The 17676-nt window shown below is 41.9% G+C and overlaps 1 protein-coding gene across 6 annotated transcripts in view; it reads right to left on the reverse strand.

The window, feature by feature from the left end:
- Positions 1-17676, reverse strand: part of VRK2 (VRK serine/threonine kinase 2) — an 84548-nt gene that overhangs the window by 59472 nt on the left and 7400 nt on the right. For 5 of the 6 annotated variants that reach the window (XM_074989477.1, XM_074989478.1, XM_074989479.1 and 2 more), the window contains exons 3-7: positions 9455-9510; positions 8898-8967; positions 8312-8399; positions 8049-8157; positions 5955-6047 (exon numbers count right to left, since the gene is read on the reverse strand). In XM_074989477.1, the coding sequence (XP_074845578.1) occupies positions 5955-6047; positions 8049-8157; positions 8312-8399; positions 8898-8967; positions 9455-9510 (416 nt within the window). The remainder of the gene's footprint in view (positions 1-5954; positions 6048-8048; positions 8158-8311; positions 8400-8897; positions 8968-9454; positions 9511-17676) is intronic. The other variant, XM_074989482.1, reaches the window with a different exon arrangement.

Here is a 17676-nt window from a genome sequence, read left to right on the forward strand (position 1 = left end):
GGCTTTCAAAAACTGGGGGGGCCCCTTTCAGAAGGTCCCGTCTCCATAGGCGGCACGCAATTCAAAAAGCCGCATTTTCGAATTGCCGTGGCCGCCATTATGCTAATGAGGCACTGCATATTCATTGCAGCGCCTCATTAGCATCTTTCGAACAGGCTCATTAACATGCCCCCTTCGAAAGGAAGGGGCATGTGTCGACCCAGCCTTGGAAAAGAAAGAGTTTACTGGATCCAGGATATATGCTGGAAGTTGGCCCTTGGGCACACCCCTCAAAACACCTGCTTGTTGCCAGGCTGGCTACAGACAGAACTTCAGTAGGACAAAGGAGCAGGCTGGTGGCCCTGCTGTCGATTGTGGCCCCCAGTCTTCAAACTTTGTACAGAGACCCAAATTTATGGGGCTGTTGCAAATCAAACCACTTCCTCACAGCTCCTGGTGAGTGGAAACCCACGGAGTGCAAGGTGGCTCTAGAATCTTTCAGGACATATAATTTAGCATCTCTCTGCTCTGAAACAGGACCAGGCCATTGAATGAGAGGTTCTGGATAGACCTCCACTGACAGACCTGATGACTGGAGCCAGAATAGATTTCTTACTGAATCGGCTGAAGCCACGTTCTTGGCTGCGAAGTCCTCAGCATCCAAGGCCAGTGGATGGGCACATCTCTGGGCATGCCCTCATCAAAGACACCTCAGAATATTTTCCTGCCATCTTCTGGCAACGAGCACAAAAAGTTGGATATGAACTGTCATGTATGAAGTCACAGCAACTGAGCAAGTTTTGAGGACACTGAATTTGGAAAAGAGAAGACTGAGGGGGTACATGATAGCGGTTTTCAGGTATCTAAAAGGGTGTCATAAGGAGGAGGGAGAAAACTTGTTCTTTTTGGCCTCTGAGGATAGAACAAGAGGCAATGAACTTAAACTGCAGCAAGGGAGGTTTAGGTTGGACATTAGGAAAAAGTTCCTCACTGTCAGGGTGGTCAAACACTGGAATAAATTGCCAAGGGAGGTTGTGGAACTTCCATCTCTGGAGATACTGAACAGGTTAGATAGATGTCTGTCAGGGATGGTTTAGACAGTACTTGGTCCTGCCATGAGGGCAGGGGGCTGGACTCGATGGCCTCTCGAGGTCCCTTCCACTCCTAGTATCCTATGATTCTATGACTAGCCACACTCAGCTGGAGGCTCAAAGTACACCAAATTTTCCAACCAAACTAACTGAGCCTCTTCGCCTCCTTATCTTTAGGTGTCAAGCCTGGCTGACCCCGCCCTGCCTATTTGCTTATTTGTCTCGGACAACACTGGTGAACTTATGGTGGGGTGAATATGCAAATACTCATATCCCCTAGCAGGAGCACCCCAACACAGATGTCCCACTCCATCTTGGTACGTGGACTCAAGTTTTGACAATTGTGACAACTGTAACTCGTGTGTTTCACCAAGACAACTTCCAAGGGAGCTAGAGACTAGCATGGCATTTTTGTGGCAGTCACAGGGTTTGCGGCCCAAAGACTTGGGCATGCCCCATCCCTAGGCTAAGTATCCTATGGGACTAACTAATCTACAACTAATACAAAAGGAGCATAAATTAAAGTACTTAAACAAATATATACAGTAAAACCTTTCATATTCAGCAACTCGGGGACCAAGAAGTTGCTGGATGTTCATATATTCTGATTAAGGGAGAGCAGCTGCAGGGAGGCACAGGTGGGGATAAATGCCCCCCAATACCAAAGTTCAGCTCCCCCTGTACTCTAGCACCAGCTCCCGCTCAGTTGCTACCCCTACCTTGTTGGTGGAGTCAGAAGGAAGCCACTTGAAGATAGCAACAGGGGGCTCGCACATGGCCACACTGTGCAAGGAGCTGCTGCGAGTGGCGGACACCGGACAGGAGATGAGAGGAGCCTGCCAGCTGCAAACACACACAGCACAGAGGGATGCAGGGCAGGCGCTGAGCAGGCTGTCTCCCAAGGGGTGGGATGTTGCTTGCGCACTCCGTTCTGATCTCCGGCAGAGTAAGAAGCGGAAGTGGCATGATTGCCCGGTGTTTCAGGGTTATGCCAGTTATTCAAGAGTTCTGGTTGACTGAATACCGGATAAAACAGAGATTACTGTGCAATAAACCACTAGTATGGCATGACTGGAGAAGTAGCTTGTCAAAGCAAAGAGATATTACCAAGACCAGCGCTGGAACAAGAAGGAGCGGAGGATGGATATAGCAAGGTAGCACCGCTTATGCTGCACCATATGCGCATCACTCCAGAAGGTGCCAGATATGGTCTCCTACGGATACTACTTAGGGACAAACTTCTGGTGCTTGTGCATGTGATAAGCACATGAACTTACAATGGAATTGGGATGAGCAAACAGGAAAAAAAAATCAACTTCAGAACTTTTTATAAGCTAGTAGAATGTTTCCTAACCTCACTGTCCTGACTGGCCTGTATAATAAGATTTTTAAATAAATTTGCTTTAGACAGAAGTGATAATGCAGCTTGACTGATATTGATAAGACTAGATTAATATGGATTTTTAAAAAAAAAACTTAAAGCTCAAAAGTGTGACATGTTAACGTATTAGTTCTACTTCTCATTGTGCCCATTCTTGACTTGCCATTAGCTTAGCACTTAACAACCCCATATTTCAATTTCATCAATTAAAAAAAAAAAAAGAGATAACATCACTGAAAAAGGGGGATGAAACTCCAACTCTCATCATGAAAAACACAGAGTCAAACTTCAAATGAATGGTGCCAGAGGGCTCAGGAGGGATTATCAAATTAAGAATAAAACAATACAACTAACAATGTTACGAAACATAGTAACATTTCACCACACATAATATCTCCCTTTATCGATGGAGCAGACACACAAAACCTCACAATATATTGCTTTGTTAGTTGCAAAGTAAATTTGGCTCAGCAGCATATTAGAAAGGTGACTTAACTAAGACACAGAACTGAATTACACTATTGCTAGTACACAAAACAAACTACAGTGTGAAACACAAGGCTTAATCCCGCAAGGCCCCGAGCACTGATCTCTTACAGGATCAGGCTGATGGTGATGATTCCAGGAAGGATTACTCAGTTATGCAGTGTATGTACACAGCTGCTCATTTGAAAATGTTCGATATAATGTTGTCAACATGTTAACTCTGTTTCTCTCACACCGCAATTTGCGCTGCATAAATATTTTAAGATATAGAGGAAATTCCCTATGGAAGATTCCATTACATGTGAATGAACAATAGTCCCATGGATAGCACAGGTATCGTAAAAGTTATTTTAAAATATGTCCAAAACATTCAGAGCGGGCCGTTGTAAATTATTACACCAAATTATTGAAGTCAATGTACACCAATTGAAGAGCTGACCCTGGAACTCATACATTGGGCTACATCTACACCAGAAGCGTCTGTTGACGATAACATCTGTCAATACAAACTCTGTCGACAGAGTGCATCTACACGCAAAAGCAGATGGACAGAGCAATCCGCTATGTTGACAGAGAGCAACCAGACTGCCCTGCCCTCTGTCGATAGAATGGCTGACCAGAAGCTCTGCAAACACGGCTGCCGGTGAACCAGAAGTCCTGTCTGTTGACAGAAGTGTCTATACTGCACTTCCGTTGACAGAACTCTGCTGACAGAAAAACGTTATTCCTCAAATTTACGAGGGATAACACAGTCAAGACAAATGCAGAGTTGTTGAGACTCTGTCAACAGAACGCTTTGTGTGCGCAGATGCTCCCTGACTTCTGTCGACAAAACTCTCTAGTGCAGACATAGTCTTGGGGTTTGAGCTCCTCATTTTATTACAACCACTCCATGTCTTCATTTGCCTGGGAATTCACAAATAATGTTCAATCCCTATTTCATCCCTGCCTAATAAAGGCAAGTATTTTATGTCCCATTCTCCCTCACCTTTCTAAAGTTAAATACTTTTGTGTAGATTATTTAAATTGTGAGTGCTTCTACATAGCACCCCAAGCTATATAGCTAAAATTCTTTTTTTGTTGGTACAAACTAAATTGAACTTCCATTCAAACATTGACCCAGTCACCTTGTTTTCATTTTCAGTGAATTTAGTACTCATGCAAATGAAGGATTAATACCAAACGGCATGAGGCATGAATCACAAACCAAACCTCAATCTGACTACTACACAAATAACTTACCAAAGTCATCTAAGCAACTCAAAATCTTTGCAATCATTAAACAGACTCAACAACACAAATTGTCTGCAACATGAAAAATCATTCCATCTTAGCATTATCCTAACAAAACATGAAAAGCTAAAATGAAAAATAATGTTTTGTATTAGTGAGTTTAGGCAGCACAACTTGTTTTTCCAAAACTGTCTCCCAGATTCATTAGTCATAAACAATGCAATATTACAGAAGTCTACAAGATGATGTTTCAAACATGACATAACAACTTTTAAGACATAAGTTTAAAGAAAGCTGAAAAATTAATATTAAACAGTTATATAAGCATAATACTTCTGACTGCTAAAATATAGAAAGGGAGCTGGGAAATAAAATAAGCTTTTGGAGTGGCTCTTACACTGTTCAATTGTAAAAAATCTCCAAACATAATGAAACAACGCTTTGGCAACACCTGTACATCACTGAGGACAGCATTGTAAAAGTTGGAAGAAAATCAAATTGTCCATTAGAGCTGGTCAAAATTTTTCAAGGTAAAAGTTCGCACAATAATAGACTTCATTCCAAAATGAAATTTTGTCAAAAACAATCAACACTGTCAAAAATGTTCCCCATGCTCTTTTGGTAAGTTTTCTAATTGTGTTATATAAGATGATCAAAATTGTTATCAATCTTTTTATTTAAAACTGAAAAAAAATGTGAGAAACAAAAATGGACCCATTTCCAACACAAAGAAATGAAACCCAAATCCAAAAATTTCAATATGTTTCTTAAAAAATGGTTTTTCACTGTGGTTACATCTACATTACCCCTCTCTTTCAGAAGGGGCATGTAAATATAGCAGATTGAAAATGCTAATGAGGCACTGATATGAGTATTCAGCACTTCATTTGCGTAACGGCAGCCACTCGCCACATCAAAAGTGCTGCTTTTGAAATGCAAAATAGCCGTGTAGACGGAGTTCCCTCAACAGGAAGCCCCGCTTTCGAAAGCGCCCTTCTTAAACTTTTTTCAGGAAAAGGGGTGCTTTTGAAAACCGGACTTCCTTTCGAAGGAACCTCATATACACAGCTATTTTGCATTTCGAAAGCAGCACTTGCAATGTGGTAAGTAGCTGCCGTTACGCAAATGAGGTGCTTAATATTCACATCAGTGCCTCATTAGCATTTTCGATCTGCTGCATTTACTTTCCCATTCCGAAAAGGAGGCGTAGTGTAAATACAGCCAGTATGGCGAGCTCTACTGTCTTAATAATAGCACCACCATACTCTTCCATCAGTAGATCTCAAAGTACTTCACAATCTACACTGTGGTAAAAGTAAGCAATAGTCTTCCCTGTAGAGCAGATAGTGGGTAAGTAACATGAACAGGACAGGAATGTAAAAGCAATACAGCCACAGGGCTTATAACGTTACCAGAAAGCCAGGAATATCTTCAGAAACTGAACACAATGGGCGAGATCCCTGACACTGGTAAGGACCCTTTGCACCAGTCCAGGTGGTATAGCACAGAACAGTGATTAGGCTCCTCCAGGTTATGCTACTGACCAGTTTGACCCCTCACAGCCATAAGATCAGGGGCCTGAAAGGTGATTTAGCAATGCCCTTCCTTGCTTCTCTCCTTAGCTGCAATTAACATCAGCTTAATAGAGCTTAGGATCTAGCCCAAAGACACACACCTGGTAAGGTGGTGTCCATTATGTAAGGTCTCTACTTACAATACATGGACATCAACAGTGAAAATGTTATGGCAACAGTACGCATGAGTGTAAAAAACACTGCGTTTACCTCATATGGATTTGCATAGCCCAGAAGTAGATTTGCTGCTTTAATGTCACCATGAACATACTCATTTTCATGCATATATTCCAAGACATCCAACTAGGAAAGAAATTTGAAAGAGAATGATTATTAATTATTCTCACTATAACCTAAATACACTTCATTCATTCACGGAGCGTCAACTGCCATATTATGCGTTAGAATGAGAGGCATGACCTGGTCTACATTACCAACCTCCTAGTTCCCAAGACTAGGGATTATATTGCTCTGGGTCTACACCATCCCAGTGTCCCTCCCTATGCATCTAGCAGCATAACTAAAAGATGAGACTCCAGCTATTTCCTGCCCCATTACATCCACTGACATAAGTGAAAGCAGCTAATGCAGGGGTGTAAGAGCATGCCAGGTGGTCCATATTTTATCCCTCCATCTCTACCCTATACGTCTCTTCAATTTCTAGAACTTCTTTAAATGTGGTTTTAGGATCTTTTTTCTTAGACTCCAATGATGAAACTAATACTTTATAATACAGGACATGCTGGGAGAATTCCTAACTCTCCCACAGGAGTTCTAAGAGTCCACAAAGATATTGGCTCTTTAGACTGTTAATAGGTCCAAGACTAATTATTCACCAGCAACTCAGATCAGGAGGGGTATTTCATATTTAATGAAAAGAGAAACATATTTGCATTGGGCTAATCTACACATGGAAAAAAATGGCTTGTTTGAGAGGCATCCAGAGTTTTGGAAAATTAAAACCACTAGTCCATTAGTAACAAACTACTAGTGACAGAATGCAGGCAAGATGGTAAAGGAGCAACAGAAATGCATTTTAATTCCATTTATTTGATGATACAGTAGAAACTCATGACAACACCCTTTAAAAACAGGCGAAACTTGGGCTATAGCAAACCTAGTCCCTAATCCTGCCTACAGCCCTGCCTGCTGTGGCGGAGCACTCAAAGGTCATCCAGTCCCAAAACGGCAACGGGGGCAGAGGGAGAAGGCAAAATGCTCCTTTGTTGTTGTGGCCACCAGAGGAACACTCCCCCACTCTTCTTGCCCACTCGCTAATGCCAGCTATACTATATAATACCTTGGATCTCCAGGGATTTGTTATAAAAGGATGTATTGTACAGGTTGAACCTCTCTAATCCAGCACCTGACCAGTGCCAGGCAAGAGAATTTGCCAGACTATGGGAGGTCAATAGTGTCTAGAAGTATTACTAACAATTTAACTGCTTACTAGGCTCTCAGAAGACATGTGCGGTAAATTACACCTAAATAACAGCACAGAACACTGAGAGCCTGGGCTGGTGGCTGGAAACAAACTTTATGGGACTGTGGGCAACATGGTCACACCCATGATAAATGGTCATCTGGCTAACTAAAATCATGCCAGATTATGGATGTTGCCCAATGAGAGTGTTCTGTATTACAAAGATTTAAACTGTATTAGTCTATTGCAAACTGAACGGCATTCCCAAACACCACATTTTACACTCTTCCATTAATCTGTGCTAGTTAAAAATAATTTGAGAAAACAAGGATACAGATACAATACCATAGGCTTATTTTGGCCTGTACATTAATGAAGTTGTCAAATCAGAGTAAATATCCTTCTGCATAACAAAGACTGCAGTGCTGAAAGCCCTGTGGTCAAAATTGTCAAACCTTCATGGCTAATACTAGGCACCTTCCAAATGTCTGAAAATAAGGCCGCTTAATTTCTGCGTCCAAATGTGGGTGCCTAACTTTCTCCATCCACACTTGAACATTTTGTCTCATATCCTGATGCTGAGCCTGATCCAAAGCCCACACAAGTCAATAGCTTTTCTGTTTATTTCAATGGCCTTTGGCTCAGGCCAATAGAAAGCTAGCATAAAGAGGATCTAGTTTCTATTCCTAATCATCAAAAACTTTCACACAACATAACTTTAAGATGAAAATTAAGCCCCTGATTCACGATGGTACTTATATACCTATTCAGCTTCACGCTGACTTGGGCTCTAAATAGATCTCAGCATTTCACAAAGAGCAGACACATTAGAAGAGTTCAATACATTCAAATCAGAACCATTCCTTCCTCTCTGCACTTACCATTTGGGCCCCAAGTTGCAGAACCGTTTCTTTTTTAAACCGGTGTCCATGACTGTCCAAGAGTCTTTGCAGATCTATCCCTAATCTTTCCATGACCATGAATCTATAACTATTAGAAAATACACAGGAGATGAATCCTTGTAAGAAAGGGGATACAGGTGGCTTTATGTCAACAAACTCACAATATCCTTCATTTCACTGAAAACAGATCTTCACGCAACTATGAGCCCAACAGCATTGACACCAATTCACCCTGCTATTACCTTTTTCCATTGTAGTCAGCTATGCCTGATCCCCAGAACACTGGAATTCCTAAAAATCTTATTTGTTTGAGCGTCATCCACTTTTTGACTGTCAAAATAATAAGAGGTAACACAGAATCAAAAGGTACTCTGTGGACTCTAGCAATTTAACTATTAGAATCTTTGTTGTTAAAATGAAAAACATACATAGGAAAAATAAACACACACTGCAAAAGAAAAGTTCTGTGTCCCTAGAACATAAGCGTATCTGAGTCATAACACCACAATAGGAATCCAATCAATGATTAAGAAAAACTAGATGCTTTAAAAACTTCACTTTTTAAATTTACCTTCTTGAATAAACAGTGGATTCGTAGACTATGCAACATACTAGTCCTGATTCTATTTTCACTTAATCAAGGAGAATCAAGATGAAGTCCATTCAAATCAGAGGCATCAGAGTGACATCAAACTAGTCTACACCCGACCAGAATTAATGCTAGTATGTCTACAATGTGCTTGATATAAAAAATTAAAAAATAATTTCTCTACATGGAAAAAAATACCTTTTTATTTTATTGCATTTTGTTTTGCTCATATTACTTACTATGCTCTTGTTTTGCAGCTCTCTGGTAAAACTTCAATTCAGAAAACAAAGGCCCATTTTCAAGATATTCCTATACAAGACCAAATAAATTTGATATGATAAAAAATGGAGTTACGGGGGGGGAAAAAAAAGAGTTCCTAAACAGCACATTGAAAGTTCCAAGTGGGTTAAAATCCTTTGACATTTCACGAGTTATTTTATAGAGGATATACAGCATATTGTTTTAAAAACTAACAAGCTATCAACTGCAAGTGCCAGAAAGAAAATACGTAGTACAGACTAACACAAGTGTTAACGAATTACATTAATACATTTTTACTTCTATCACTATATAGTCTTAAATACATAGTCTGATTTTTCCCTCATTGTGATGTCCATGGTTAGCAACAGAAGCAAAGAAAGAGCAAGCATTAAGGAAACAAAGAATATTCCTCCAGCAGACAAGGAATGGCACACACAAAATCTATGCAGTGCAAATCAATGCTCAAAATAAGAATAAATAGATAATGCTAAATAAATGGTAGTACTTTAAATAATTCACAAGTGAGACATATTACCAATTTAATTACATGCACAGCGTCATCTTCTACAGGAGTGTGAACATGAGAGGAAGCTGTAAAATCAGAGAGATGATGATGAAACTTCTCCCAACATTTAATATAATTGCAACTAAAGAGCAAAACATGGAGTTTTGGTCAAAATGAAACAAAGCAAAAGAAAATGGGGAGCAAGGGCAGGGAGGACATTTCTCAAAATCTGTAAGACATGTTTTCCTTTTTAAAGTTTGCCCACATTTCAAAATTTAAAAAAAAATTCACCACATTTTGATAATATTTTTATGTATTAATCCTACAGAAGGATCTCAGAATTACAAACACCAGAGTTACAAACTGACTGGTCAAGCACACACCTCATTTGAGCTAGGAAAAATACTCTCAGATATCCAACACAGACAAAAAAGGAGCAAATATTGTACTGTGTTACTCATAAAGAGCTAAATAAAGGAAAGTTTTAAAAGAAAATTTGACAAGGAGACAAGGAAAAACTGGTTTTGTGCTCGTTTCATTTAAATTAAAAGCAGGATTTTTCTTTAGCATAGTAAAGTTTCAAAGCTCAGTTGAAAAAACCACCACAATGTTCTGATTAAAGTTATGAACATTTTAGAGTTACAACCTTCATTGCCCAGCTGTTTGCAACCGTGAGCTTCTACTGTACTCTTAGTAGAACATTTCTACCCAATCTTAACTACAGAGCCACTAGAACACTTCTACTACTTGCAACAAACTTTGGTGCAACTATGTTAGTTTGCAATAGATTAATCCATTTTCCATTTCCTAAACGATTCAGTCAGTTGGGCCTCCATGTATGCTTCCTGCCTATCTGCTTTTGTGGTAAAGAGACTCTACTGGAGTTATGCCCTATGTCAAGCTGCCACATGGGATTGTCTGCTTTCTCCAATTCAATTTAACCTGGCCCTTAAGCCTTGAAATTTACCCTTGAATTATGTATTAGTCTGGTCTGAGTTGTGGAGAGTACAGATATAATCCATCCAAAAGGGAGATCAAGATTTATGCTCATTAGTTCAAGAAAATTCAAAGCAGTAAGTGAACACATTTGTCAATTTCAGGCCACAAAACAGAATCTTTTTGCAAAATAGAATTCTATTTTTTTTTTTTGGACCTGAAATAATTCTGTGCCCTTGCACATCACTGAAACATACACGGATACCTCAGGAGGATAAGGTAAAAACTGAACTTATTATAAGATTGAGTTTGATAAATTTATGGAAGGGGATTGTAGGTTGAGATTGCCTAATATGGCATATAGCTTCTGCAACTGCTATTATTAGATATCTCTAATGGCCTGAGATGGTAAACCAAAAGGGGAGGTCTTGGTTATTTAGGGCAACCATATCTCCCTGTCCCAAATACAGGACAGGGAGATATGGGGCAGGGGAGGCTCCTCCTAGCTGTACCAAGTCCCGAAGAGCCAGGAAGGAGGTAGCAGCCGCCGGTGCTCTCCAGGAGCCCCAGGGAAGTGAGAGCCCCCCATTGCTCACCAGGGAAGCAGCAGCCCCCCAGCGCTCCCTGGGAGCCCTGAGGAAGTGGCAACCCCCTGTGCAGCTGCTGGCGGAAAAGGTCAGCAGGGGAGGGCCCAAATACGAGACTATTACTCCCTTATTAAAAAACAAAAAAAAAGTACAGATGCCTTTTTGGCATCCTATATCTGGGACTGTCCTGCCAAATACGGGACAGATGGTCACTTCCATGTTATTGAAGAGCATTCTTTCCCAGGTGTCCCTTTGTTGATCTCACCCACATGCAAATCCTGTCCACTTTGAGACATCATTCCATTGGGGCCTTGCCACATTGCTATTTCCCAGGTTGGTCAGGCATGTCTTCCCATGCTTCAGGTGCCCCTAACCTCTGACTGCTAGACACTGGGACTGGAAGACAGGTGACGGATTGCTCAATAAACTTCCCTCTTATGTTCTCTCCCTGTGTACCATCTAGCAGCAGGCACTCTTGGAAGACAGGACACGAAGTTAGACGGACCATTGGTCTGACCCAGTATGGTTATTTTTATCTTCTTATGTTGAGAGTTTAAATCACTAAAACTAACATCGGGAAGGAATTTTTCCCCGAACCCAAGAATAAGACAGACCGGGGAGAGGGTGGGGAAGGTTCATTTTCCTCTGCAGCATGGCGATCCAGTCACTTCCTGGTTTGACCTAGGATAAATGGTCAGTTTTCTGTAACCTGAAGTCTCAAAACCAAGATTTGAGGATTTCAGTAATTCAGCCAAAGCTGTAAAATGGGCCTATTACAGAAGTGAGTGGATAAGGTTGTGTGTCCTGCAACATGAAAGAGGTCAGAACAGACTATCATTATGATCTTATTTCACCCTAAAGTCTATGAAGGAAAGAGAAGCTAAATTAAAAATATACAATAGAAATAATGTGAGGAATGTTTAAAGCAACTGTTTGTAAATGCCGATATACCCAAAGCTGCTCACATCCTTGTCACTGTGACAGACTGTATTGCTGTACAATACACTGTATTGCTTTTTATTAACTACTTATATAGTGAATATGCAACATTGTAGCCATGTTAATCGCAGGGTATTAGACAGACAAGATCAGTTAAGAAATATTTTTACTGGACCAACTGGTTGGCGAGAAAAACAAGCCTGCGAGATTACACAGAGTTGTTCCTCAGGACTTGGGTGTAAGCTCAAAAGCTTGTCTCTCTCAACAAGAGACATTGGTCCAATAAAAGATAATACATTGCCCACCTTTTCTCCTTATGTTGAAAAGCAGTTAGATACTACACTTATCCACTATGGGCCACAAGTGGGATGGACTATTTTTCTCTCTATTTTACAAATAAAAAACGGTTTTTTAAATTGACTTATGAAGTAGGATTACCTAACAGGCTCCAAAGGTTTAACAAACAACCTGATTACATACCTCACAGACCAGCACTAGCATTCTCTGCTGTGAGTTTAGCTCATAGGTAATTACTCTACATTAATTACCATGTGCTAGCCTTGTTCAACATGGTAACACATGGCTATACAGAATATTACAATCAGCAAAGTACTAGCCTACGGGATAATAAGCACAGACCGTGTAGAACTGTGCTGGAACGTAGGAGCACGCTGATGGCATATAAATACATAAAGAGTACAGGCACACTACATTGTTAGACTATGTTAGTAAAGGTACTCTAAAATAATATAACAAATGTGCAGCTCTCCAAATTCTGGCTGTGGTTTCATGCATGCACATTCTACCTACACTAGCTGCAAGAGAGGATGTGCTGTATTCCAAGGTTATTTTTCAAATCTATCCTTGCATCTCTATAGAGTTTTTTCCATTCAGTATTAGTGGAAAAAATGTCACAAGTTACAACTACTATATTAGAAAAAAGTAAACGCAGAGCTATATAAAAATACAAGTTGAAATAAGGACTACATTCTTCAAGATAACATCCAACTACTGTGTCTAGGCAATGAAGAAAATAAGTCCAGAATTTCCTAACTTTGCCCAGCCACAACAGACTGTTCTAAGGTCGCAACATCAGCCTCAGCTATGAATTCATGACATTTGTTGGCTTGCAGCACACCCTTAATTAATCAGTCTTTCTGTGTTTAAATATGACAAGGTAACAATACAATTTTTGAATGAAATGCAATTCCCTAGGACTGAATAGCACAACTGCATTCAGTGTGACAAAGAAACATGCCAGTTTTATTTGCCAGTTCTAATGTGCCAGCTTTAGTTTTAGCAGTTTAATTTGTGGCAGTCATGTTCGGAATATTATGAAGTATTCACAATGGCTGTCATAAAATCAGTTTGTAGACAAAGTTTACACAATGGAAAAGAAAAGCAGCCTATTTGGCAGTTAGAAAAACTATCCCTGTTCCTGTCCACAGCTGGTCTCATTGCTGCTGTTGGATATTTGGGAGATAGAAGCTCATTTTGGAAGCATAAATAAGCTCAAGAAGCTTTTTTATTATCTTTTGCCTAGTATTTCAGAGGTTATGAAAATGTATAGTGATATTGTCTTCTGAGTTCTATTTACACAGAAACAAAACAAAACCCATGATTCAAAAATTAACATGGTACTCAAAATCTATGGCTAAGAACTGCAAATCAGTTTATGTAAAAGTAATGAAAAGACTGAGTGAAATTGGGGCCCACTGAAGTAAATAAAAATGTAACCATTTACTTCAGCAGGGCCAGGATTTCACTCACTGGCCGTGTGTACACTAGCCCCAAACTTCGAAATGGCCATGCAAATGGCCATTTCGAAGTTTACCAATGAAGCGCTGAAATACAAATTCAGCGCCTCATTAGCATGCGGGCAGCTGAGGCACTTCGAAATTGACATGGCTCGCCGCCACGCGGCTCGTTCAGACGGGGCTCCTTTTTGAAAGGACCCCGGCTCCTTCGAAGTCCCCTTATTCCTATGAGCAGATGGGAATAAGGGGACTTCGAAGCAGCCGGGGTCCTTTCGAAAAGGAGCCCCGTCTGAACGAGCCGCGTCAATTTCGAAGTGCGGCAGCCGCCCGCATGCTAATGAGGCGCTGAATATGTATTTCAGTGCTTCATTAGTAAACTTCGAAATGGCCATTTGCATGGCCATTTCGAAGTTTGGGGCTAGTGTAGACATAGCCACTGTGTTTAACATAAGGAAATAATGTATTGATGGACTAGGTAAATATTCATAACAGTGGCAGTGACACTCACTAAAAAGAGTAAATATTTACCATCTACACTTGTTTAATTATTACGGCATTATGTATCAGATGCACAGAGCATATCGAAGTAAATACCATGTGTAAACATCATCTAGGTTTAATAAAGTTATTTGTATTTTTTCACTTTTGCTTTCTTTCAATATCTCATGAAATTGATCATTTCAATCCTTAAAGTGGCTTATTTATACTCTAAGTTTCCTGAGGAAGAACTTTGCTGTTTTATCCCATGAACTAGCATTTCCTGGCTAGACTAATTTCTGTGAAGCCTTTAGACATGGTGTCTCTCAAGTTTTCCTCCAGTTCCTTTGTGATTTAGGGTTCTGTTAAGCAGATATTATATACAAAGTCCTTTACAGTCGAATCTTATGATTTGGCTTTCACAGCACCTGGCTAAGCAATTCAGTAGAAAACTGAGCTCTGCTGCGTAACTATTTTGTGGGGCATCTGCAAATGCTTCCATTACAATGCAGTTCTGGTGAAAATTTCATTATGATTTCTGTTTTCTGTTCGTGAAACTTTAATCCTAATTGACCAGAGCCAAAACATTGCCTTCCAGAGCTACAAAAGGCACTGTATGACTTTCAAAGTTACTCTAGCTCAGAGCTGGAGTACATATGGCATTCTTTTACCTCAGGAACAAAAGCTGTTCCAGTATTCTTGGATGGGAATCCAAGACTCTAACTCTTAAATTCGATGTGCACAAGGGGTTCCAAGTGACTGCACTCCTGCTCATGTGTAAGCCTGACTGTGACTGCTTGGACAGTACGATACAGTAAACCCTCAAGATACGTGCAGTCAAGTTGTGCGTCTTGGGTTAATGTGATTGCTGCCCCTGACAGGAGCAGTTTTTCCCTGCTCCTGTCAGGGATGGCAACCTGACCTGCGGCTGCTGCTTCTGACGACAGGAAACCACCAGTTTTTTTACTATATCATTTTAGTAGGACATAGATAGGTGCCAATCAAAAAATGGGTTTAGAGGGGCTCCTTACATATTGCAGCAAATGCCATATCGTAGGGTAAAAGCGCCTCCTGATATCATGTAATATCATGTAATCTCCATTTAGGAGCACATGGTTCATGGCATGAGATCCGATTGCATCTGTAGATGCTCATGGCCACAGACAATGTATTTCCGCTGATTCTCCTCTATCTCGTTATTTCTTGTACATCTTCCTCATGATTGGCTAGAAATACAATATAATCCTGTCGATCTCCATTGTAACAGATTATACCTTTAGGAAACCATATTGGAAGTAACCTATAGCTGACCTCTTTTCTACCCATATGTTAACACACATAAAGGGTGTGTCTACATGGGCACAAATTTTTGAAATAGCCATGCTAATGGCCATTTTGAAGATTAGTAATGAGGCACTGATTAGCATTAGGATGCTTCTGGCCACGGCACTTCGAAAGCACTACTTGCAAAAGCAGGCGACTACACGGGGGTCCTTTTTGAAAGGACACCGCACCTTTCGAAATCCCCTTATTCCAATCAGTGAGCAGGATAAGGGGATTTCGAAAGGTGCAGGATCCTTTTGAAAAGGACCCCCGTGAGCCACGCCAAGCCACACGTTTTTGAAAGCGGCGCTTTCGAAACACCGTGGCTGGAAGTGTCCTAATGCTAATAAGGTGCTGAATAGTCAATTCAGCACCTCATTACTAATCTTTGAAATATGCCTTTTTCAAAGATTTGTGCCCATGTAGACACAGCCAAAGAGTAATACTTGCAGTGACATCCAACCTCCCTACTCCTTACTACCATCTATACATGGACCAGAAATCTCTCCACTTTCATATCTCACCTTGGGAGCAAAGACTTGTTTTCTGATGCAGCCATCTAATGAATATATGTAATGCCAGTACGAGTACTGGAAGTGATGGGGAAAGAAACTTCAAGGCTGTACTCAGATGGTGAAATGCAAAGCAGATTTAACAGTGACATTGGAACCTTAACTGAGGTATTGGCTATGTCTACACTAGCCCCAAACTTCAAAATGGCCATGTAAATCTGCTCACAGGAATAAGGGGACTTTGAAGTAGGCGGGGTCTTTTCGAAAAGGAGCCCCGTCGGGACGAGCCGTGCGGCGGTGAGACGTGTCAATTTCGAAGTGCTGCGGCCGTCCGCATGCTAATGAGGCGCTGAATATGTATTTCAGCACTTCATTAGTAAACTTCGAAATCTTCGAAGTTTGGGGCTAGTGTAGACACAGCCATTGTGCGATATTTCTGCATTTAAATTTTCAGCCCTGCTTATTAATGGCTTCATTGCCATAGGAAATAGAGAATGTAAAGACCTGCATTAATCACTAGCTGTGATAAGGAAGATAAATGTGTGCTTAGTATTGTCTCTCACTTGCACCCTTCTGAACTGTTGTTTACTTCTCCCATGTACTGCCACTATTCCCTAAAGGACTTTAAACTGGGCACTGAATCATGGAAATGCTCCATTGTCCTGCTGTATTATCCTATTTGCTTTTCTTTTCTTCCCTCCTCCCCCACACCCCCATGTCAAATGGGTAGTGGGATTCCATCTGAGTAGGACCACCATATCTCTGTATCCCAAATATGGGACAACGAGATTTTTTTTGGGGGGGAGTGGAGGGGAGCTCCCTGGCTGTCTAACAAGCCTGAGCTGTGGACACGTAAATGGGGCAAGGGTGTAAATAGGGTGGGCTGCCATGTATGGCGGCTGAACTGCAGCAGGAAGGGGGCCGTGAGCAGCTGCTACGTGGGGGCCAGGAGAAGCTGAGGGACCCCAGACAGGCAAGAGGTGCTCACTTCATGAGCCAGGAGCTGGACCCTGTGGGGTGCCTGGGGCACAAAGGCAGGATGGGGGCACGTCACTGTTCCTGGGAAGCTGACAGCAGCGCCACCCTGCCCAGGAGGAGGGGTCCCGTGGCTAGACTCCAGGGGGAACTGATACCTTCACAGACCCACCAGAGCTTGGAGGAGAGCCCTGTGCCCCTACCCATCCCCATTGGCCCAGCCTGGAGCTCCGCCTCTTTTGCTTGTGCTGCCCACCGCACAGCCTGCAGGCATTGGTGGGCCAGGCACCCCAGCTAGCCTCCAGGAGCCTGCCAGCTCTGCGGGGCACTGTGCCCAGGGCAGGCCTGGGGGCTGCCTACGTGCGGGGCAGGCCGGCACACCACACCTTTCAGCTGCCACCATGGGAAAGGCTTCATCTGGGTGCACTTGCAGGGCCCTAGGTGCCTTGGCTTCAGGCACCCCTGGGCAGCGTATGGCCCTCGCTCTGTGTTGTACTGGGCACTGGGCTTCCCAAGCAGCTCTCAGGGCTGCTGGGCAGCACAGAGCTGCAGAAAGCAACTAGGGTACCCTGTGCCTGCAGGCTGGTGCCCTGCCTGGGACCCCCTCCCTCCCCTGCCAGAGCCGCGGGGCTGGACTTTCGGCTTTTCCTTGCCTTGGGAAGCTGTGAAGGAGGAGGTAGCCACCCTCCCCGCCCCAGCATCTCTCTGCGTCTGCAGGGCGCCCTACTGGCTCTCTGGCCAGCAGC

This window comes from Carettochelys insculpta, chromosome 3 (assembly GCF_033958435.1).
Source record: "Carettochelys insculpta isolate YL-2023 chromosome 3, ASM3395843v1, whole genome shotgun sequence".
NCBI lineage: Eukaryota > Metazoa > Chordata > Testudines > Carettochelyidae > Carettochelys > Carettochelys insculpta.